Below are 18963 nucleotides of genomic sequence, written 5' to 3'. Positions count from 1 at the left end.
CATTACATGAAGTTCCCTCCTTAATGCCCATCACCCTGTTATCCCGTCCCCTCCACTCCTCTCCTCCCCTCCAGCAACCCTCAGATTGTTCCTTATAGTTAAGAGTCCCTGATGGTTTGCCTCTCTCTGTGTTTTCAGCTTATTTTATTTTTCCTTCCCTTCCCCTATGATCCTCTAGGTTTTGTTTTGTTTTGTTTTTTCTTAAATTCCACATATGAGTGAAATCATATGATGTATCTTCTTTATCCACTCATCTATCAATGGACTTCTGGGCTCCTTCCATAGCTTGGCTATTGTGGACATTGCTGCTATAAACACTGGGTTGTATGTGACCCTTTGAATCATTATGTTTGTATCCTTTGGATAAATACCTAGTAGTACCATTGCTGGGTCATAGAGTAGCTCTATTTTTAACTTTCTGGGGACCCTCCACACAGTTTTCCAGAGTGGCTGTACCCAGTTTGTATTCCCACCAGCAGTGCAAAAGGGTTCCCGTTTCTCCACATCCTCGCCAACATCTGTTGTTTCCTGACTTGTTAATTTTAACTATTCTTCCCATTATTCTTTCTAAGCCTTTGCTGCCTGGGAAGATGTCCCGCCACATCCCTTCATCCATAGGATATTAGTCTAAGATTGTACCATATTAATGAAAACAGAGTGGAGAGCTCAGGTCAACTGTGGAAAGAGACTGCCCTGGACTAGAATGGCTGTACCAGGTGGTGATAAATCTGGTTCTTTGATGTTCATCTCCTTCTCCGATCATCTGGAAGGTTCCAGCCTTCCCAGGGAGAACTGTGATGGGTTAGGCTGAGACAAGTACAAGCCAACAGATACACTAACTTCTTAATTCCTCAGTCTGTTTCTGGCGTAACTGTAGCACAACCGTATCATCAACATGGAGAGGGAAGTTTCTCCTGGTATTATAGAACCAAGTTACTAAATAAAAGCTGACAAGATGAAAGGCTTAGACAGTCCTATTTCACATGTTCATAAGTTGAAATTTTACCATAAAGAAATCATTCCTGGTCATTGTCATAGGAATGGTACTCTTTTGATACAAATTTAGAAAAAAAAAAAAAAAAACATGTTGATTCACAGATAGAGCCTATGAAGCAAATACTGACTAGAGATCCATGAAAACTGCACAGGGTCATTTACACTGACATTCATTGCTTTCTCAATGAGGTCAAAATAGGCTATGCCCTGATTAATAATGGAATGTTTAGATCTAAAACCTGTTTTCTTCTTGCAAGACACTAGATGTTACACTGGAATTCTTAGTAGGTGGCTCTCAGGACTTGGGATCAATTTAATCTTGAGCACTTGAGGAGGCCCTACCCAGGTGATGAGCCTCCCCATTCCTCTTTCTATTTGGCTAGGAACTTGTCTCATAATTCAAGTATTTTCTATGCTTTTTAAAAGTATAGCACATGCTGATAAGTTTTTAAATCATAAGTCCATATAGATAGCTCAGTGAATGATCACAAAGTTAACATACCCACATAACCACTGCCCAGGTGAAACCGGGCACCCCGGGAGCCCCGCTCAGGCTTCTCAGGCTTCCTCATGAGGGTATTTATGCTTTAAAATAACCCAAGGATAGGCAAAACTATAGAAAACAATTCAGCATGTTACCCAAGTTTTTAAATTCCAAATCCATACTCAAGGAGCATAGCTTTGTCCTGGGGCAGTTTTCTACTTCAGCACATGTTTATGATGAGTGTGTACTCTGTGCCAGATGCAAGGCAGAAAGTGGGGATCACACATGGCCTTGGCCTTGGGCAGTCTCCTTGCAGAGTTCCTGTGAAAGACCAGATTGCTTTGGTCCATTTTAGCTGTTCCAAGTTTGCTGGCATATGCTGCATGTCCACCACCCAGAAATGCCAGGGTTTCTCCATCAGACTAATGGTCTGTGAGTAAGAAGAGAGGTCTTGATGTGATTCCTCACACATCAAGTTGCCAAGTTGATGTATTCATTAGAATTCTTTGGTAACAAGTAATAGGAACCAACTCACACTAGTTTAAGCAAAATAGAAGAATGGAGAGATCGCTCATGGAACCTAAGGATGAAACACAGCCACCATTCAGGAAGGCACTAGAAAAGGGAGTTGGGAAGCCTTCCTAATTCTCCATCCCACGTGTTTATCTCTCTTTAGGCATCTCCTTCATTCTTCTCCCTCCCTGAATACCAGCTAATTCTCCTTCCCTGGTCCACATGGTGAAATAGGGTAGCTCTTAGCTTCTTCAATTACTTGTAGGTTCTGCTACATTTAGAAAGTAACTTGCTGGTTCTCAGTCTGATTCCAGACTCCAGCCCCAACTGAGTGGGTGTCCGCTCTCACTTTAGTCAGTCCACTCAGCATGGAGGCCAAGGATGGGGAAAGGAGGGCCCAGGAGGGCTTACATCCTGACAGGTATCTCAAGTTCAGTATTACAATTCTGATCCACACATCCAGGTTTAGCTAAGCAAACACCCAGAAAAACAAAAGTGAATGGGCATGCAAAATCGATGTATTTAACCTCCCTTGACATGCCCGGTTTTTATCAGTGCTTCTGGAGTTTCTTCTATTGGTGTCAAATCAGTGTCTGCTCCCTGCTTCAGGCTGGAGGGCATCCTGATGGCCTGGAAGCCCCTATGGACAAGATCACTAGTTTTCCAAATGTACTAGTTATAAACGTACTAGTTATAAAATGGTGGATTTTCTCATAAAACTACCCTCTTGAAAAGAAGCATAGGATTATGATCCCTCCTCCAACAGCTGCTTTTTCTTCTCGTAGACCCTGTGGGTATAAGCCAAAGCTTCCTTCTTATAAGAAATGCTTGTCATGAGAGAGAGATATGAATGCGACAGTGCCTTTTACTAGACCCAGTGTCTCCCCCTGCTCGGGGGATTATTGAAACATGAAAATAATTTCACGATTATTTGAAATCAACTACCCCCTCCATCTCCAAATGCTTGTGGATCACTTCCCTACCTGTTTAAAAAGTTGTTTAGCCATTAACTGCCACTGAGGCTCCTTTAAGCTCCCTTTGAAATGGAGGTTCCCCCAGCTGCAGTACATAATATTAATGAGCAGTAAGTGACTGCCTGCTGCTCCCTCCACCAGGCCCTTCTGGGCTCTAACACTGCCACTGCCTCTTCGTGCCCTCCTGGCCCTTCATGCCTCCGGAGTGAAGCACGTCCCCGGCCCCATGTCTAGCTCCACAGCTGAATAGATGCCTCTAAACTGGCCTCCTCCAAGAGCACACAGGTTAGGGAAGCTCTTTGCCTTCCTTAGTGCTCTTGCTCGAGCAGCCCCCGTGCTCGTCACAAAAAAGCAAATTCTTATCATCGGGCCCATTATACAAATGAGAAGCAGGGACAAGATCCAAATCCCATAAGTAGGTCCTGAACCAGACGTTCCTTAAACCCCAGGTTGGGGGCAGGAAAGAAGCAGGAGTCCACATTCACTTTTCAAAACCGAAGACACTAAGTTAAGTATTTCCAATGCAGGTGAGCGACTAAAGAAGGGTGGTCCTCTTAGGCATTTAATGAGAAATTAATGCTTAGCTAAGAGGACAGTTCCTCCCCTTCATTAAAGAAGCAGAAACAAGCTTGAAGAATTGTAGTATATAGGATTCCACTTTATGAATAACAGTTTATTAAATGAGCAAGTGACTAATTGCTACGAGAAAATGAAAAACAGTATGACTTTGCTTTTTCGTTTCAACAAAGTGAATGGCTGATTTCCCCCATGCATTAACACATGACTCGATTTTCAGTAGTTGGTTAAAGTTTAAGTGGGGTTCTTGCCCTCTGTATCTTTTGGCTGAACAAGCATGGCCTTGACTGTTCATCTCCTTGAAGGAAGCATTATGTGAGAGTGGAAGCATAACACCTAATGCATATATCGCCACCACGTGCTGGGCACTGCTCTAGACAGTTTGTGTTGACTCGGTTCACCCTTACAACCCTCTGAGGTAGGGACCAATTGATGGATAACAAAGCTGAGAAATAAGTGACTTGCCCAAGATCACACAGCTATAATAGCAGGTGCAGTACTCAAACCCAAGCAGTCAGGCTTTAATTTTTTTCTAATTTTATTTATCTGAGAGAGAAAGAGAGAAAGAACAAGAGAAAAAGCACAAGTGGGGACAGGGAGAAGCAGACTCTCGCTAAGCAGGAAACCCGATGTGGGACTTGATCCCAGGACCCCAGGATCATGACCTGAGCTGAAGGCAGATGTTTAACCAACTGAGCCACCTAAGTACCCCCAAGCAGTTGGCTTTAAAACCCATAGTTTTTGTTTTTAATCATTAGTCTAATCCTCTCTGTGTTGTATTTGCATGCCATCGGGAATTCCAGAATTCCATTACTTATCCTCCACCAAACTAATGGAGCTAAGCAAATGAAACCTCCCCTCTCTGAGGATGATAAATTCTATCTCTGCCTCCTGAAAAGGAGCTAACTTTTCACTCAGCTCCCAGGACTGTTTCAAATATGATAAAGAGTTTACTTTTCAACTGTGAAAATCAGCTGTAAATGTATGAGATTTGAACCTCTGTAACAGTGTTTTCTGATGTCCAGTCGATGGACACAGCCCAACAGTATCCTGGAAATGTTTGTTTCAAATAGGGAGGCTGAGCTCCACCTAGACTTACTGCAACAGAGTCCCTAAGAATACATCCCAGGAATCTGCATTTTTAGGAAGCACCCCAGTGATTCTTACACAGAGTAAAGGTTGACAGTCATTATAGAATCACATCTGGAAGTTTCGGGAGCTCTGCATATCATCAGTTCAACTGTAGATGATTATAGAAAGCTTCCAAAGCCTCTCTGCATCCAACTGCTATTTCAGGGAGATTGTAATGTGTAAGAAGTGTTCCAAATTGTTGTAGCCTCCGTCTGTGTGAACCAGCTGGTCGGGAGAGCTTGGATAATTTCCCAAGAGACCTCACTTACGTGGACCTGGTATACTCTTTACCTATGAAAATATAGAAAAGACACCGTTTTCCACCCCGGATCCAAAGTAACTCTTTCAGAATGCGATTCTGATCGTCTTGTTTGCTGAAAACCCTCCCAAAGAGCCCTTATGTAGACTTGCATATACTGGCCAGGCCCATCTCTCCATCTTTTCCCTCCAATGTGCTCACTCACTGCTCTGATCTCCTGGTGTGCCACATACCACAGCATCTTTACCCATGGCCCCCCAGTGCCTGTCATGTACCCCAGCCTCTAGCCAGCTCTCACTCTCCCTTCGGAGCTCAGCTTAAGGGTCCTTCCTCATGGAAGCTTTCCTTGGCCTGACCGGAGTCAGAACATTCTGTTACCTTCCACTTCTAGCCAATTCCTGCATGGCACCCACCACAGTTTTTCAGTCTGCCTGCCTCTGACTGTGTGATACCATGACTCACATCTGTCTTCACAAGCAGGTTCTTATAAGCAAGAACCCATGTCTTGGGCACTTTAGTGTCCAACAGAGTACCTGCTACAATGTAAGTGACCTCATGTTGGAAAGACAGCCTTAATTCTCAGTCTAGAATTTAACATCCATTCTATAAACAGAGATTTCACATTTTTTATTTCTACCTCTATCGTCAAACAGCCATGGAAATGGATAGTCTGAACCCTAAACTTCTTTATGTGTTCTAGATCTCTTTAATGAATATGTCAACAGCTCTAATCCTGATGCTATTTTTGAATTGCTCCTGGTGTGGTTATATAGTCATTAGTTGTTAAAAGGAAAGTTAATGAAAGTGGAAATTTCTGATTTTGAAGAGCCACAAAGTAACTAATTATCTATTTCCTCTTTTACTTCAAAGGCTGATATGGTTTCTTATTATTGAATGGGGTAGGGAGCACAGCGAGCCTAATTGGTGATTAGATGGGGTTTATTTAATTTTATATTTTATCATCACTTTCCAGTGTACCTTTGGTCAGCTATATGAACTATCAGGATTATCTTTTGTGAGAGTGTTCTCCACATGAGAACACATCTTATTCCAACAGTAGTTTGATCACAATGACATTAGCTGATTTTGACATAAAATGATGATTATAAAATATTATAAATATGTTAAAAGCGAGAATTGTTCATCTCCTAAGACCTATGTAGCATTTAGCAAACTGTGGACATTTTAAGTTTTTATAAAACACTATCTTCTGAGTATTTGAACTCAAAAAAAAAAAATCACATCCCACATGATACATATGTACCAAAATCTAGCAATTATAAGTGGATATTCCCCCACAAGTTTTTTTTTTAAATGCCTCCCTGAGGAAACAAGAGCCAGTGACCTCCCAAATTCTCTCTTGATTAAATATAGGTTTCATTTTATGCATTACAGTGGAAAAGAACGAGAAAGATCCAGGCAGGCTAGTGAGCAAAGCAGTCCCAAGAATTATGGATCACGCCTCGTACAGTTTAGATTACACCTTCCTCGCATGGTCGCCTTCCAAAACTGGAAATCTCACGTTCATATCATAAAAATCTGTGGGAAATGATAGATAATATTAGCTCCCAATCGGGTTCCATGCCTACACTACTCTTAGCACTATTCTGTGAATTACATCGGTCCACACAACAACCCAAGAGGTAGGAACTGTATGAGTGGGCCCATTTTACAAACAGGAAAACCGAGACAGAATGTATCACGGCCATACAGCCATCTGGCTATTTTGGGATCAGGATTCTGAGTCAGTCGGCCTGGCTGTGCAAAGCACCCACTCCTAACGATTAAACTCGACTACCTCCCATACACACTTTATTTAAGAGCAGTGAATCAGGAAGCTTGGCCCCCGCTCGCTTGCTTTCTCTGTTTTCCCTTTAGAGGATGGGGGGGTCGGGGTGGGAGGGGCGCTTTGTTTTGTTTTGTCGGAAAGGAGAAGCAGCCCAAAGTGAGCTTTCCTTTCTTTCTGAACATCTTTTTTTTCCCAAAGCCACTTTCCTTCATCCGAGGCCAGGAAGGACACGGATTCAGAAGACAGAGCACTAATGAGCTTCCTTCCCCCTCTGTGCCCCCCCTCCCCACTCCCTCCTGTCTCTCCCCACTCTGCAGTTAATAGCCAAGATCCCCACCATCACGGCGGTCTGCAACTTGCATGGGGAGAAGCTGCAGGTATTCAAACAATCACATCCAGACATAGTGAATACACTCTTTCCTCCATTATACAAGGAACTCTTTAATCCCGACTGTGCCACCGTCTGCAAATGAAGGCGACCAGAGGACTGTCTCCTAGTCGGGAAAGGCATCACCGTTAAGACAAAAGCAATGTGTTCATGAAGACTTAAGAAAAAAAAAAATGTCTACTGCAACATTAGGAATGTCCTGCACTTAATAGAATTATTTTTCACCGCTACAGTTTGAAGAATGTAAATATGCACCTGAGTGGGGCTCTTTTATTTGTTTGTTTGTTTTTGAAATGACCATAAATATACAAATAGAGGACACTGGGTGTTATCTTTTTTTTTAATTTTATTTTATTCGGGTATGTTTTGGGAGACAACTGTTTATAGAATTTTATTGTAGATATATACGAGAACAGAGCGGTACTTTACATGATTACTTTCTCCTGTTAATTGTTCAAATATAATTTAAGAAAATCCCACTTGATAGGCTTACCTATTTCTATGTTTTTAGATAGTTGATGCATGTGTAAATTTGTAGCTGTCTTGGAAAGCACTGTGCATGTATGTAATAAGTATATAATATCTGAGAATATTATATATGACTATTACGTATACCTGCACATGCACTGTGGCTTAAAATACCATACCCACTAGCGAAGGAGGTTCAGTCAGGCTCTCTTATATTATTTCCCTTCTGTGTTATATGTTACCTTTACGTTAGACAATCAGGATTTTGTGTTCCCAGCCAGACTTTACAACTATCGTGTACAGCAGGATGGTACCAATTCAGAGATAAGTCTATAAAGGAGTATATATAATGCACGGCCTCTGTATAAGAACTCTATCTCTATCAGTGACAACAAAGCCTTGTCAGGATGGTAAATATTGGGGGGTGGGGGCGGGGAAGGATTTGGAGCCATTTTCCTGTTTTAAGAATTAGGCCACAGATAATATTTGAAGTCCAGGACTTTTTTTTTTTTTTTAACCAGCAATCACTGTTTCCTATTTTTCACCTAGACAGGCAAAATACTTTTTTTTTTTTTTTTTGGCTTTCAGGCTGGGAAAGAAACTGATTTTGGTGCTCCGCAGAGAAATACAGACTATAGGTCTGACCACCAGCAATTTTTTCTAATAAAATTAGAGTCACAGAGGAACTCAGAACCCAGGGTCCGGATGCCATTTCATGTAAATGTGTTCTCTCTAACCTGTTTTGGTTTGGTTTGGGTTGTGGAGGGGCTTCTTGGTTTGTTGTTGTTGTTTGTTGTTGTTGTTGTTGCTGTTAGGGTTTTATTTTGTTTTTGGCAAAGGAGAGGTAGAAAGAACACATACAAAGTAAAGAAGTTGTTCTTTATATGCATTCTCTTTGCTAAGTTTGTTAGAAAAAGCAGCAATAAAGGGGGAGGCAGGATTTTATATGTCCTTCTAATGTGGGGCCTCTAATTTCTCTCAACTCCAAAATGCTGTACTGTAAACACAGAACTCCACAGATAACAAAAACACATCTGAGTTATTCTGTAGAACTAATACACCTCAAAGCCAAAACTATTTCCTATGCAGTTTAAAACTGCATCTGCATCATCCGTCTAGCCTGGGCTTTTTTTTTTTTTTTTTTTTTTTTTTTTTAAGCAACTTGTACAAAGTACAGAATGCAGGAGGCAAGGTGAGGCTTACTGAATTCTGACTTCCTAGGACAAGTCTCCTCTCTCCCCCGCTCTCCAAGCAAACAGAGTACTGGGAAAGCATAAACCCCAAGCAGCCTGTTCTGCCTACAGTCTGGAGGCCCTATGCCTTTGATCTTAGCTGATCCCAGACGAGAGCTTTTAAAAAGGAAGCTAGAGCTGAGTTTTGTGCAAAAGACAGTGGAATTCACCATCTCCTGTAGGCACAGCCCAGCCACCAGCTCACGAGGTGCTGCCCTTTCCTCCTTAGCAAACACACACACACACAGACACACACGCAGGTGTGCACACCTGCTTCGTGAAGTTTCCATCAGGGGAAATTTTGATTTCCCTTTCATCTTTGATGCTCTCCTGAAGTTACATGGTCTTGAGAGCCATCTCTGAGAGGCCACAGAACCCCTCCTTGATGATCAGTCGTTAGTGATAGTCTTTTTTTCTAGAAAACAGGGCCTTTGCCCACCTCATGATTGATGAATTCCAAGCCAGTGGGGAAAAACAAAAAGGCTTTAAAATAATGACTCTCCTTCTCAACTACTGTTATATTCAATTAATTTAACTACATTGAACCAAATTACCTTTGGTGTCTAAGAAGACAGCTGCAGACTGCATATTATGCTGCTGCAGGGACTTGGTTGTTTCTGGTGTAAATGTCACTCCTGCTAGCTCTTTGTATAAAGAATTAATTCCAAGAGTCATATTTCCTTCTAATGGAAAGATTACTTTACTGATTGCTAGGAAAACAGGGTAATGGAAGGCGCTCAATTAAACCAAGCCGTTTCCAAATGCAATGTATGTTTTATGATTGGCTTGTGATAGGCAATGCTTAATGTGTCTACTTGGGGTTTCCCTTTGAGCTTTGAACTTATGTCAAACTTTGTTTTCATTGTTCCGTTGGCCTAGTGTTTTCCATTGTCGGCCTGTAATTCCTGCTCCGTTGCAAAGGGAATCATTCGTTTCCTCCAATTTACCTTAGAGGATTTAAATTGGCTCAATTGATGAAGTGGCTGAGAATTTTTTCCTCCCTTGTCCCATGGGTGATGTAGGAAAAGGATTGTTCCCCGCATTTGCCTCAAGAGGTACTGGATTTGAATTTGTTTGTCGTTTCCACTAGTGCAAGCATTTCACTGGGACGGCGTGAACCTTTTGAAGCGAGGGGACAGGAAACAGCTAGCGATTGAACCAGAACAAAACAGTGGAAAACCAGTACATGCTCAGCCCGCTTCAGTTGAGAAGAGAGATTTCCATTTTGCGCCCCAGTTGCCAAATCTGTCCCTGAAAAGAGAACCAGGTCATATTTTCAGTGGTAACAAATGCCTTTAAAAGCTGCCTTTTGAACATCTTCTGTGACTACATCCCAAGGTATTTTGAAATTTGGTTGAGAACAACTTTCTTTACCACACACAATCTTTGTCCCTTCCCTACGAAGACTCACAAGTATCCACAACACCTTCAGGCACTGGATGAAAGAACCCATGATCTGTACTCTTCACTTCATGCTTCGTAAATGACAATCACTGCTTGATGCAGATGTTGCACTGTAGCCACTCAGGGATGTTTCATTTAAAAAAAAAAAAAAAAAAGTACATCAAGAAGGAGGGAAAATAAAACAGGAAAATGACAACAAAATGTAAATGGCATAAATTAAATATGCCAATGAGAGAACCTCTCTGACAAGGCTTTCAGAACAATAAGCAGTAACTTCCTGTTGTTAACTGTGTGGACCTGCTAGAAAGTTGCACACGAATAAGGACAAGTTAGTCTCATTTTCTAAAAGCTGCTAAGAGCCAAATAATCCAGCTGCCCTATTAATAGGAATATGTGTCTCCCGAGCAAACCCAAGCTTCCTATACAAGTCCTGAACAAGGAAAATACAGAAATCTAAGTGGTGTTAGCTGAATCTGACAACTTAGGTAAAGCTGCGTGAATTCAAATTCCAGTGTTTCTATGATCTATAAAAAGGGAAGGCAAATTTTGGAGGGAATATAGGAGAAGAAGGAATTCTAAATCTGGCTTAAGATGCCACACATACTACCGTCCATGATCTGGGTCATCTTTGTATCCTTTATTTTGTGGCTCTTTTTTTTCTCCAGAGCCTGAAAGTCCAGGGTAGAGATGTACTCTACAAACATACCTTTTCTGGATTTGCCTTGTTTGAATATAGTCTTCAGCGCTCTGGAATAAGGACCACTGTGTAGGTATAAACAGTGAATCTAGTGGTCTCTTGGATAATTTGACTTCTTGGGCAGAATCTGTGACACCTTAAATCACAGTGAACTCTGGACATTAGCAAGAGGTGCCAGGGAGACAATAGTCCATTTCCTATCGTAGCTGCCTTGTTCGACACATAACGTCACAGCAGTCAAGTTAAATTGTTTGTAGAAAGCCATGCACATGGCTAGTCAACTCACGCTCACTCTCTACAATCCCATGTGTACCAGGCTTGAATGCAAAAGCAATTCTTCTGTCCCAAGGACAACCTAAAACTTAACCAGCCTTTTTTTTCCCCAAAAAACATCAGTCAGATGTAAATGATGTCAGTTTTGTTGCACGTTGTTTCCATTTATTACAGAGGCAAGGACAAATTCTACTGCTATTGGAAATTAGAAGAATTTCTGACTCTCTTTTTCTCTGTAAACTTTTGCTTCCCATGAAGTCACTACAGTTGGCAGTAAACTCAGGCAAGGATGCCTGTGTCCTGACAGAGCCACCTTTCAATAGCACAGCAATAACTTGAAAGTATGCATCTGTAGTGAAACTTTGCACAAAGTCCCCTGTATAAAGAAGACGAAAAGTCCACTATCTGCTTTAGATAAAGTGGCATTTAATATTTTTCTTTCCAACTGCTAATAAAAGCAGCAGCCTGGTATAGGAAACCATGTGGGTCTTTAGATGGAGTTGCCAACCTGTCTTTGGAGGGGCAGCTGGGGGCAGGGCAGGGGAGGGCACAGGGCTCAGGACCAGAGGTACGTGTTCATTTAAAGCAGGAGCTAAAAAGTGAAAAGCCTAAAGAGCCAGGGAGTTGATGCAAATGAGGGAAAGCAGCCCAGTGGCCAGCTGGCAAGGAAATGCCCCATGGGTAAAGGGACTTCCGAGAGTGAACTAAAGCACAAGTTTTGCTCAAGCTTCTGAATCTTACAACATCTCTCTAGTTTAAGTGATGTCCGTTGATTCAGAGCTCAGGGCCGACCCAACCAACACGTCTCCGAGCAGAAGAGGGTCTGCAGTTTGCAACCTCTGGTTTCAGGCAGAGTTGAATGTAGGGGCCCGTTTCCTGGAGCAAGTGTGGCCAGACAGGACTCCGCATGAGTCAGAGTGGGGCGCGGGTGGGGGCCAAGCTCTTGCCCACTGATCCTGCATTTCTTTTCCTTACCTGACCATCACTGCCAGAGGACATAGCAAGAGTTGGGTTGAAAAATAACCAGCAGTCTAAAAATGCAAGCGATTCAATTTAACGATGGCTTAGAAGAGACGCTTCTATTTGTCTTGCCCAAATTCCTAGCCTCATAGAGCCAGGTGGCTGGCTTTCTGGCCACTTTTTTTTTTCTAAACACCAAACACACAATTTTTACACTTTTGAGTCCCTGATGCGTCTCTTTAAATGTGTGGTGGCTTCGATATCTGTGACAAGTTTTGATTTCCCCTTAGCAGTATCTGCAGAACCTATTCCGTAGTCATGATCACATAGTCCTCCACGTTCTCAAGTGCGGGACCTGGGATTCCTATGCAGCAGATGGAGGTTGTGTGTTTGTGCACTTTTTGCCTAAGCTGCTGAAAATCCTCCGAAGTGAATTGGCCATAGTGATCTTTGCCTCCTGCATGACTGTAAGCACGACCTCCAGTGGATCAGAAAAAGCAGCTCAGTGATTGTTCTCATGGCCAAAACTAAAGCACAAGGTGACCGGCATTGAATAGACCCAGTTGAGGGAGGCGCAGAGTGTCCACCCCCAGCTGGGCGGCACGATCCTTCTATTAAAACCAGACTCCTCTGGCGGTGGCTGGAGGGGGGCATCTCCATGCCTCCATCGCGACCACACACAGACACACATAAGGTATGTCTGAAAAGCTCCAGATCGCACATCCAAGCACAGTACTGTCTGCTTCATCTAAGGAACACACACACACACACACACACACACACACGAGTGCAAACTACACCCACAGAAAACTGCATATGTATTGTAGAAATGTAGAGGAAAAATAAAAATATTTTTTCAAATGTAATTACTTTTAATATATGCTTGTGGAAGGTCTAATACAATGTATGCTGTCTCTGTAATTTTTGCTGTAAATAACTGGAGACAGTGGATACACTGATTTTTCTATGTCTCTGTTTAAGCTTAAGACTTTGTAACAATTTTTTTAGAGGGGGAAAAACCAACAAAGAGCAAATATGTACTTGCTTCCTTTCTGCGTGTTGTGCGTGTTACGTACTTCTCAGAAACTGGTTGTTAACAGTTTAAGCATCTTGACGGGTCATTGGTGTTAAGTGTACGCTTCTTTTTGTAATACAGCTGAGAAAGGGACAGGGCTGTCAATTAAATCTGCTCCAAAGAATTTGTATGGAAGATTGGCCTAAGACCTGCAAACGCTATCTGAACTAGACAATGTGAGAAAAGAAAGCTTAAAAAAAAAAAAAAAAAAAAGGTTGCCTGAGTTAAGTCATCTTTCCTTGTAGCAAGTGTGGCTTTGTCCAAATCCTTTCTGCATGGACTAGCTTAAGGAACACAAACTCTGCTTTCCGATGAACAAAATATTTTTGTACACGTTTATTTCTTATGAGTAACCTGAGGTCAGATCACTCATTCGCTGAAGCCATAACTGACCTTCACCAAATAAATGTTGTCAAGAACCTGAGGGAGGGTTGGGAGACACCAAGAGAAAGGAAGATTGAAGGTGTCACGAGCTGTAACAACACAGGCAGGAGCAAGTCTGATGAACCTGATGCTTTTCCTGCATCCCAGATATGACTTTAAAGGCTAGTATTTTATGATGATCGATTTATAATAAAAAAAGATATTTAGATTTAAATGAGACTTTCCAATATTTTTTAAATCCCTGACAACGCTTCCCTGCTTTTAGGATTGAGAGAAATGATTTTCATCTACTTCCAACATTCAGAGATTTACTTTTTACGTTAGCTCCAGCCTACGCGTGTAAAGTGAAGAACCACTCCAAGTCCTCCAGCGGTTGGAACCAGGGCTGTTGGGGGGCTTAACTGTACCTTCCAACCAAGATGACACCTTGAAGGGGCAGCTGTGAGGTGCAGTTGATACAGCATGCACACCACTGCTGGCGATGCACAAAGGCTGCATTGCCAAACACATGTAAAATTAAAGTATTCACTCTAAGACGCATAATAATTATACTTTTTTAAAAAGCATAATGCCTCCTATAGTCACCATTGATTTTTCTGGAGCTTAATTACATTATTACCTTGTATTATTATTGGCCTATAGAGGCCGAAGGCAAACTGCAAATAAACCCGGTGACATATAGTTTTAAAATCTACAATTTTCTGATCTCTCTCTCTCCTTGTTTAATATATAAGCCCTCATTTCTGTGTATGTGAGTAAAACTGCAGCCTGAGTCATTTAGGAAGTAAGCATTGAGTTGTTTTTTTATTATTATTATAAATATACTAGAATAAAACAGCACTCCCTAACAATTAAAAAAAAAGAGTTTTATATTACTTTAGAATGTAATAGATTTTTGTCCTTATTTTATGTCCTGTAAATTATTAGTTGATACTGTTAGCATTCCCAGATAATGCACACATGATTTCTGAATGTTTTCTGTAAATGACAATCAATGTTTATGAAGTTCCCTCCTTTAATGCTGAACAAAATTAAAAGAAGAAAAAGAAAAAAGTCTTGCCTAATTCTTTTCTTTCCCCCAACAGGGAACAAGGAGGGGATGAAGGAGATAGATTTGCCTTTGAAAACATTATCCCCTGGGCTCTTACCTTACAGAATTGCCCTTTTCCCAGGAAATAATGAATAACTTTTTTTCTGGAAATTCTTGCATCCTCATGGACCTAGCCTGAGTTAGAAGTGCTCACTGAGAAAAGACCCACACTTCACTACAGCCAAATAACTCACCAAGTTGCAATTAAAATAGGAACAGCAGCTCTCCTTTTTCCAGAATTTTTGTAAAAGGAGGCTCTAGCAGCTAGCGGAGCTGTAAGCAGCTCCTTCCCACTTTGTTAGAACAAGTTGCAGCAGGTTTGCAATAGATGTGACAATCCCTACATCTGATGAAAACTTTCAGATCACAAATAATTGATGATTAAGTCTCAAGATCTGATTTTTATTTTTAACAAAACAGCACCAAGCTGCTCCACCATCAAAATCAATGCCCACCGGGGATCCCTGGGTGGTTCAGCAATTTAGGGCCTGCCTTCGGCTCAGGGCCTGATCCTGGAGTCCTGGGATCAAGTCCCATATCAGGCCCCTTGCATGGAGCCTGCTTCTCCCTCTACCTGGGTCTCTGCCTCTCTCTCTCTCTCTCTCTCTCTCTCTCGAATAAATAAATAAAATCTTTAAAAAAAATCAATGCTCACCAACATATAAATACTCTGAGTTCTATGTGAAGATGTAGTAGAAAGTAATTGAGGATAATCATAGACTCACAGAGATGCTTAAAAAAAAAAAAAAAAGGCAATTCTAAGAGAAGCTGGTGATTTTCCAGGTGCTTGGAGGTTGTTTCAGGTTGGCGTCCTAGAGCTGAAGTGCTCCACTAGTTGTTTAAAGCAAAATTTAACAGATTTTAAAACTAAAAGCATTGATCCACACAACAAGATGAGCCTTATATAAAGTTCCTCTTGACTTCAGTTTTTGGAACCAGTGGTAACCCATGCAGTATGTTTCAAGCAACGTCTCTATTCCAGACATCCAGACCCCATGTGGCCCTGAAGAGAGGACACAGAAATAGAACTGCACCCATCTTTCTGTTGGGGCACCACTTGTGCCCCATGGTTTCTAATCAGGTCTTCAAATAACTGGTCAGAGACAGCCAATTCACAATCTCCATCTATCCCAGGCTTGTGTCAATTGCCACCAACAATTGATCACAAAACTCGTTATTGAAAAATTATCAAATTTTTTTTTTCAGAAATCTAGATCTAGGCAGCATTGAAACACAAAAGGCAAAACTACTTTTAAACTCTGGTTGGACCATATAAGATGACAGATATTAACCTTTTTTTACAAAAAAGATTTTATTTATTTATTCATGAGAGACACAGAGAGGCAGAGACATAGGCAGAGGGAGAAGCAGGCTCCCTGCAGGGAGCCCAATGTGGGACTCGATTCCAGGACCCTGGAATCATGATCTGAGCCAAAGGCAGACGCTCAACCACTGAGCCACCCGAGTCCCCCAGTTATTAACCTTTGATAGCATTATCATAAATTATGAATGAAGCCAGTTTTGTGCACAAAGCATTGCTCCATTCCTAGATCCTCTTCTCTATTTAAGAGTAAGAACTGGCAACATGTTCCCATAATAACACCAAGCTGGTGTCCACAAGACATTTCAGATATCGCAGGAGTAGCCACCATTTGGCCCCATATTCCACATGGCAAATGGCTTCTTGACCCAGTTAGAGAAGAGGTACAAGTGAAGCAGATCCCACCACACCATCTTGGTGGGGTGGCGGGGGTGTCTTCCATGGCCAAGCCATCATGCTATACAAGTTTTCTCTCACTGTTTTCTGAACTTGAACTTGCTAAGTTTAACTGGATGAATAAATATTACTATAAAATAAGATGCTATAAAGTTCTTTATAGCTGTATCTCACAGATCTTTAAATCTCTCAAGTTCATGAAGCAGGGCATGGCTTGTATAAGTACTCAATAATGTGTCAACTACATGTATTGAGGTCCATTCTCCTTTGGTCATTTTAGCTTCCCAACTATTTTCTGTCGTTTCACTGGTTTTACCCTTGAACAAATGACCCTCTTGAAGAGACACCAGATTTAGACATGTTTTTGGTGTTGTTTTTGGTTTTTTACCATAAGCAGCAGGAGGAGAAATAGCAGCCCCTTGGCAAAAGCACTGGAAAAACTCTTTCCCTTCTTTTCTCCAAAGATTTAACCAAAAGCAATGAAAGAAGGAGCCTGAGTGGCTGTTAGAGGTTGAACATGACTTCCTAGATTTTCACAACTACTCAGCCAGGCAGGAAATAAAAAATAGAGAAACCAGAGAGCCCATTTTGTTAAAACAAATTGGATCTAAAAGCCTGGATTTGGCATATCCCTCTCAAATCCCCTCATCCAGTCTGATTAAGTCACAAAATCTCAGTCAAGATGAAGGAGAATCCAGAGAACTGATCATTTCTTGTGCTATTTCACTGGACAAATAAGAAAATTTAGAGAAGCTACTGCTTTTTAAGAGAGGGACATTATATGCTTGTCATATGAATTCCTCATGCAGTCAAAATGGTAAGCCAGATGCCATCTTACATGTCACCTTAGTCACTGGACATTTGCATGTGGCCAGAAGATGAGGCAAGCAAGAGAGAACATGCAAGATTACATAGTAGGTTTGGATGAGGTAGGCTTATCCACATTCCACCAATCAGAATTGATCCAGTGGTGCCACATAACAGTAAAGTTATGGGAGATGTAGTCCACTTGTGTGCCCACAGGGAAAAGAAAGCAGGTTGGAAACACTCAGCAGTCCTGACACAAATGTGAAAAGAATCCAGGAAAGTCTCTAATTTCCTATCAGGTACTGTAACAGACATTTATTCAACAAATATTTACTTCTACTACAATATGCCAGGCATTGTTCACTAGGTACACAAATCATGAAATATGACAGATGAAGATTATGCTCTTATGGTTCAAGAACGGTTGATATACAAGAGGACAAAGACATAAATAACTATAAAAGATAAATTTTATTACAACCACCACACTAACTAAAAAAAATAAAAATTAAAAATGCTCTTACAGATGGTCATTTTTTTCTCTAACTCTACTCTTGAACTCATTATCACTCATCATTCACTCACCATTGCCCATTCTGGTTAAAAAAAAAGTAATTAATTATTAATTTCTTAATACTGAAACAAAATCTTCCTTTTTTTTTTACCCCTGATTATAGCTGGTTCCACTCATTGAAATTCAGCAGAACAAGTGTGTGTCCAAACCTCTTGGTCATATCAACACCTTAAATAAAAATACACTTTTCACTCCTGACTCCCAGTCTTCCTTTTTGTATACTAAAAATTCTCAAGTATTCCAAACATCTCTGACAACGTAATCTGCTCATTTTGAAGAACCTCTTCAGAACAACCAGTAAAACAGATCAATGACATGAGGGGCACTTAGGGATTCGATCTGTATCAATGGTATTAGTCATCTATGCATTTAGAACATGGTTTTTACACATACTTGTGTTTTAAAACATAGGTTTTGTTATTATTCAGGTACCATGAGGCCAACAGATCAGGAGATGAGTACCATTGAAAAGAGTTTGCTGCCAACAGTTTCCAAGAGAAGGGGGCATCCGTTTCAAGCCATATAAGACCACGTGGGGAAGCACCAGCTTGGTCAGGAGGCAGAAACCCAGGAAAGAGCTTTCCTCGTGGTTTCTAAGGCAAGGAACTGATGAGACAAGGTAAAGAGGTTTAGGATTGGCCGATCTGGATAATTGGACTTGGATCATTTCAGCAGGCTCTGGGGTTTAGGAACTGTCTCCAATCTTCCTCTGTATCTAGGCCTGGGGTGATTAAGGTGGGGAGACAGTGAGCAGAGTGTGAGAGCCCAATTAGAGAAGCAGTTGAGGCAGGGACTCTGAATTGGTCACTATGCATTTCAAAGAGGCCACTCAGGAGCATCATTTCCTATCCTGGGAACCTGTCAGCCCTGGTGGGGGTGGGGAGTCTTTCATCTTTGCAGGGTCAGCACAACCCCACATGTAAAAGCATCACAATAAAAAAAAAGGGTAAATACAAATTGATTTGTACATATTGACCCACAGGGGAAAACACCCAATCTCAAGTCTTATATGTGAAGAACAGAACAATTTCTCTCTTTCATGGGAAGATATTTTTTGAGATAATCATCTGTGTTTTTACATTTTATATTTTTTTTTTCTCTGGTTCAGGCAGGCTCACACTTTAGGCTCTTGGTAATTCCTTACTCCAAGGATTTTTACAAGGCAGAGAGCT

General features: G+C 41.3%; 1 protein-coding gene across 2 annotated transcripts in view; it reads left to right on the top strand.

Moving 5' to 3' along the window:
* RORB (RAR related orphan receptor B) overlaps positions 1 to 18560 on the top strand; it is a 200600-nt gene extending 182040 nt beyond the window's left edge. The window contains exon 10 of one of the 2 annotated variants that reach the window (XM_072837947.1): positions 18220 to 18560. In XM_072837947.1, coding sequence (XP_072694048.1) covers positions 18220 to 18228 — 9 coding nt within the window. In that variant the 3' untranslated portion in view covers positions 18229 to 18560. Of the gene's footprint in view, positions 1 to 7039; positions 7432 to 18219 lie in introns of those variants that run through there. The other variant, XM_072837937.1, reaches the window with a different exon arrangement.
* Positions 18561 to 18963: the final 403 nt, after the last annotated feature.

This window comes from Canis lupus, chromosome 1 (assembly GCF_048164855.1).
Source record: "Canis lupus baileyi chromosome 1, mCanLup2.hap1, whole genome shotgun sequence".
NCBI classification, from domain to species: Eukaryota; Metazoa; Chordata; class Mammalia; order Carnivora; family Canidae; genus Canis; species Canis lupus.
This window is presented reverse-complemented; position numbering and strand designations above follow the sequence as displayed.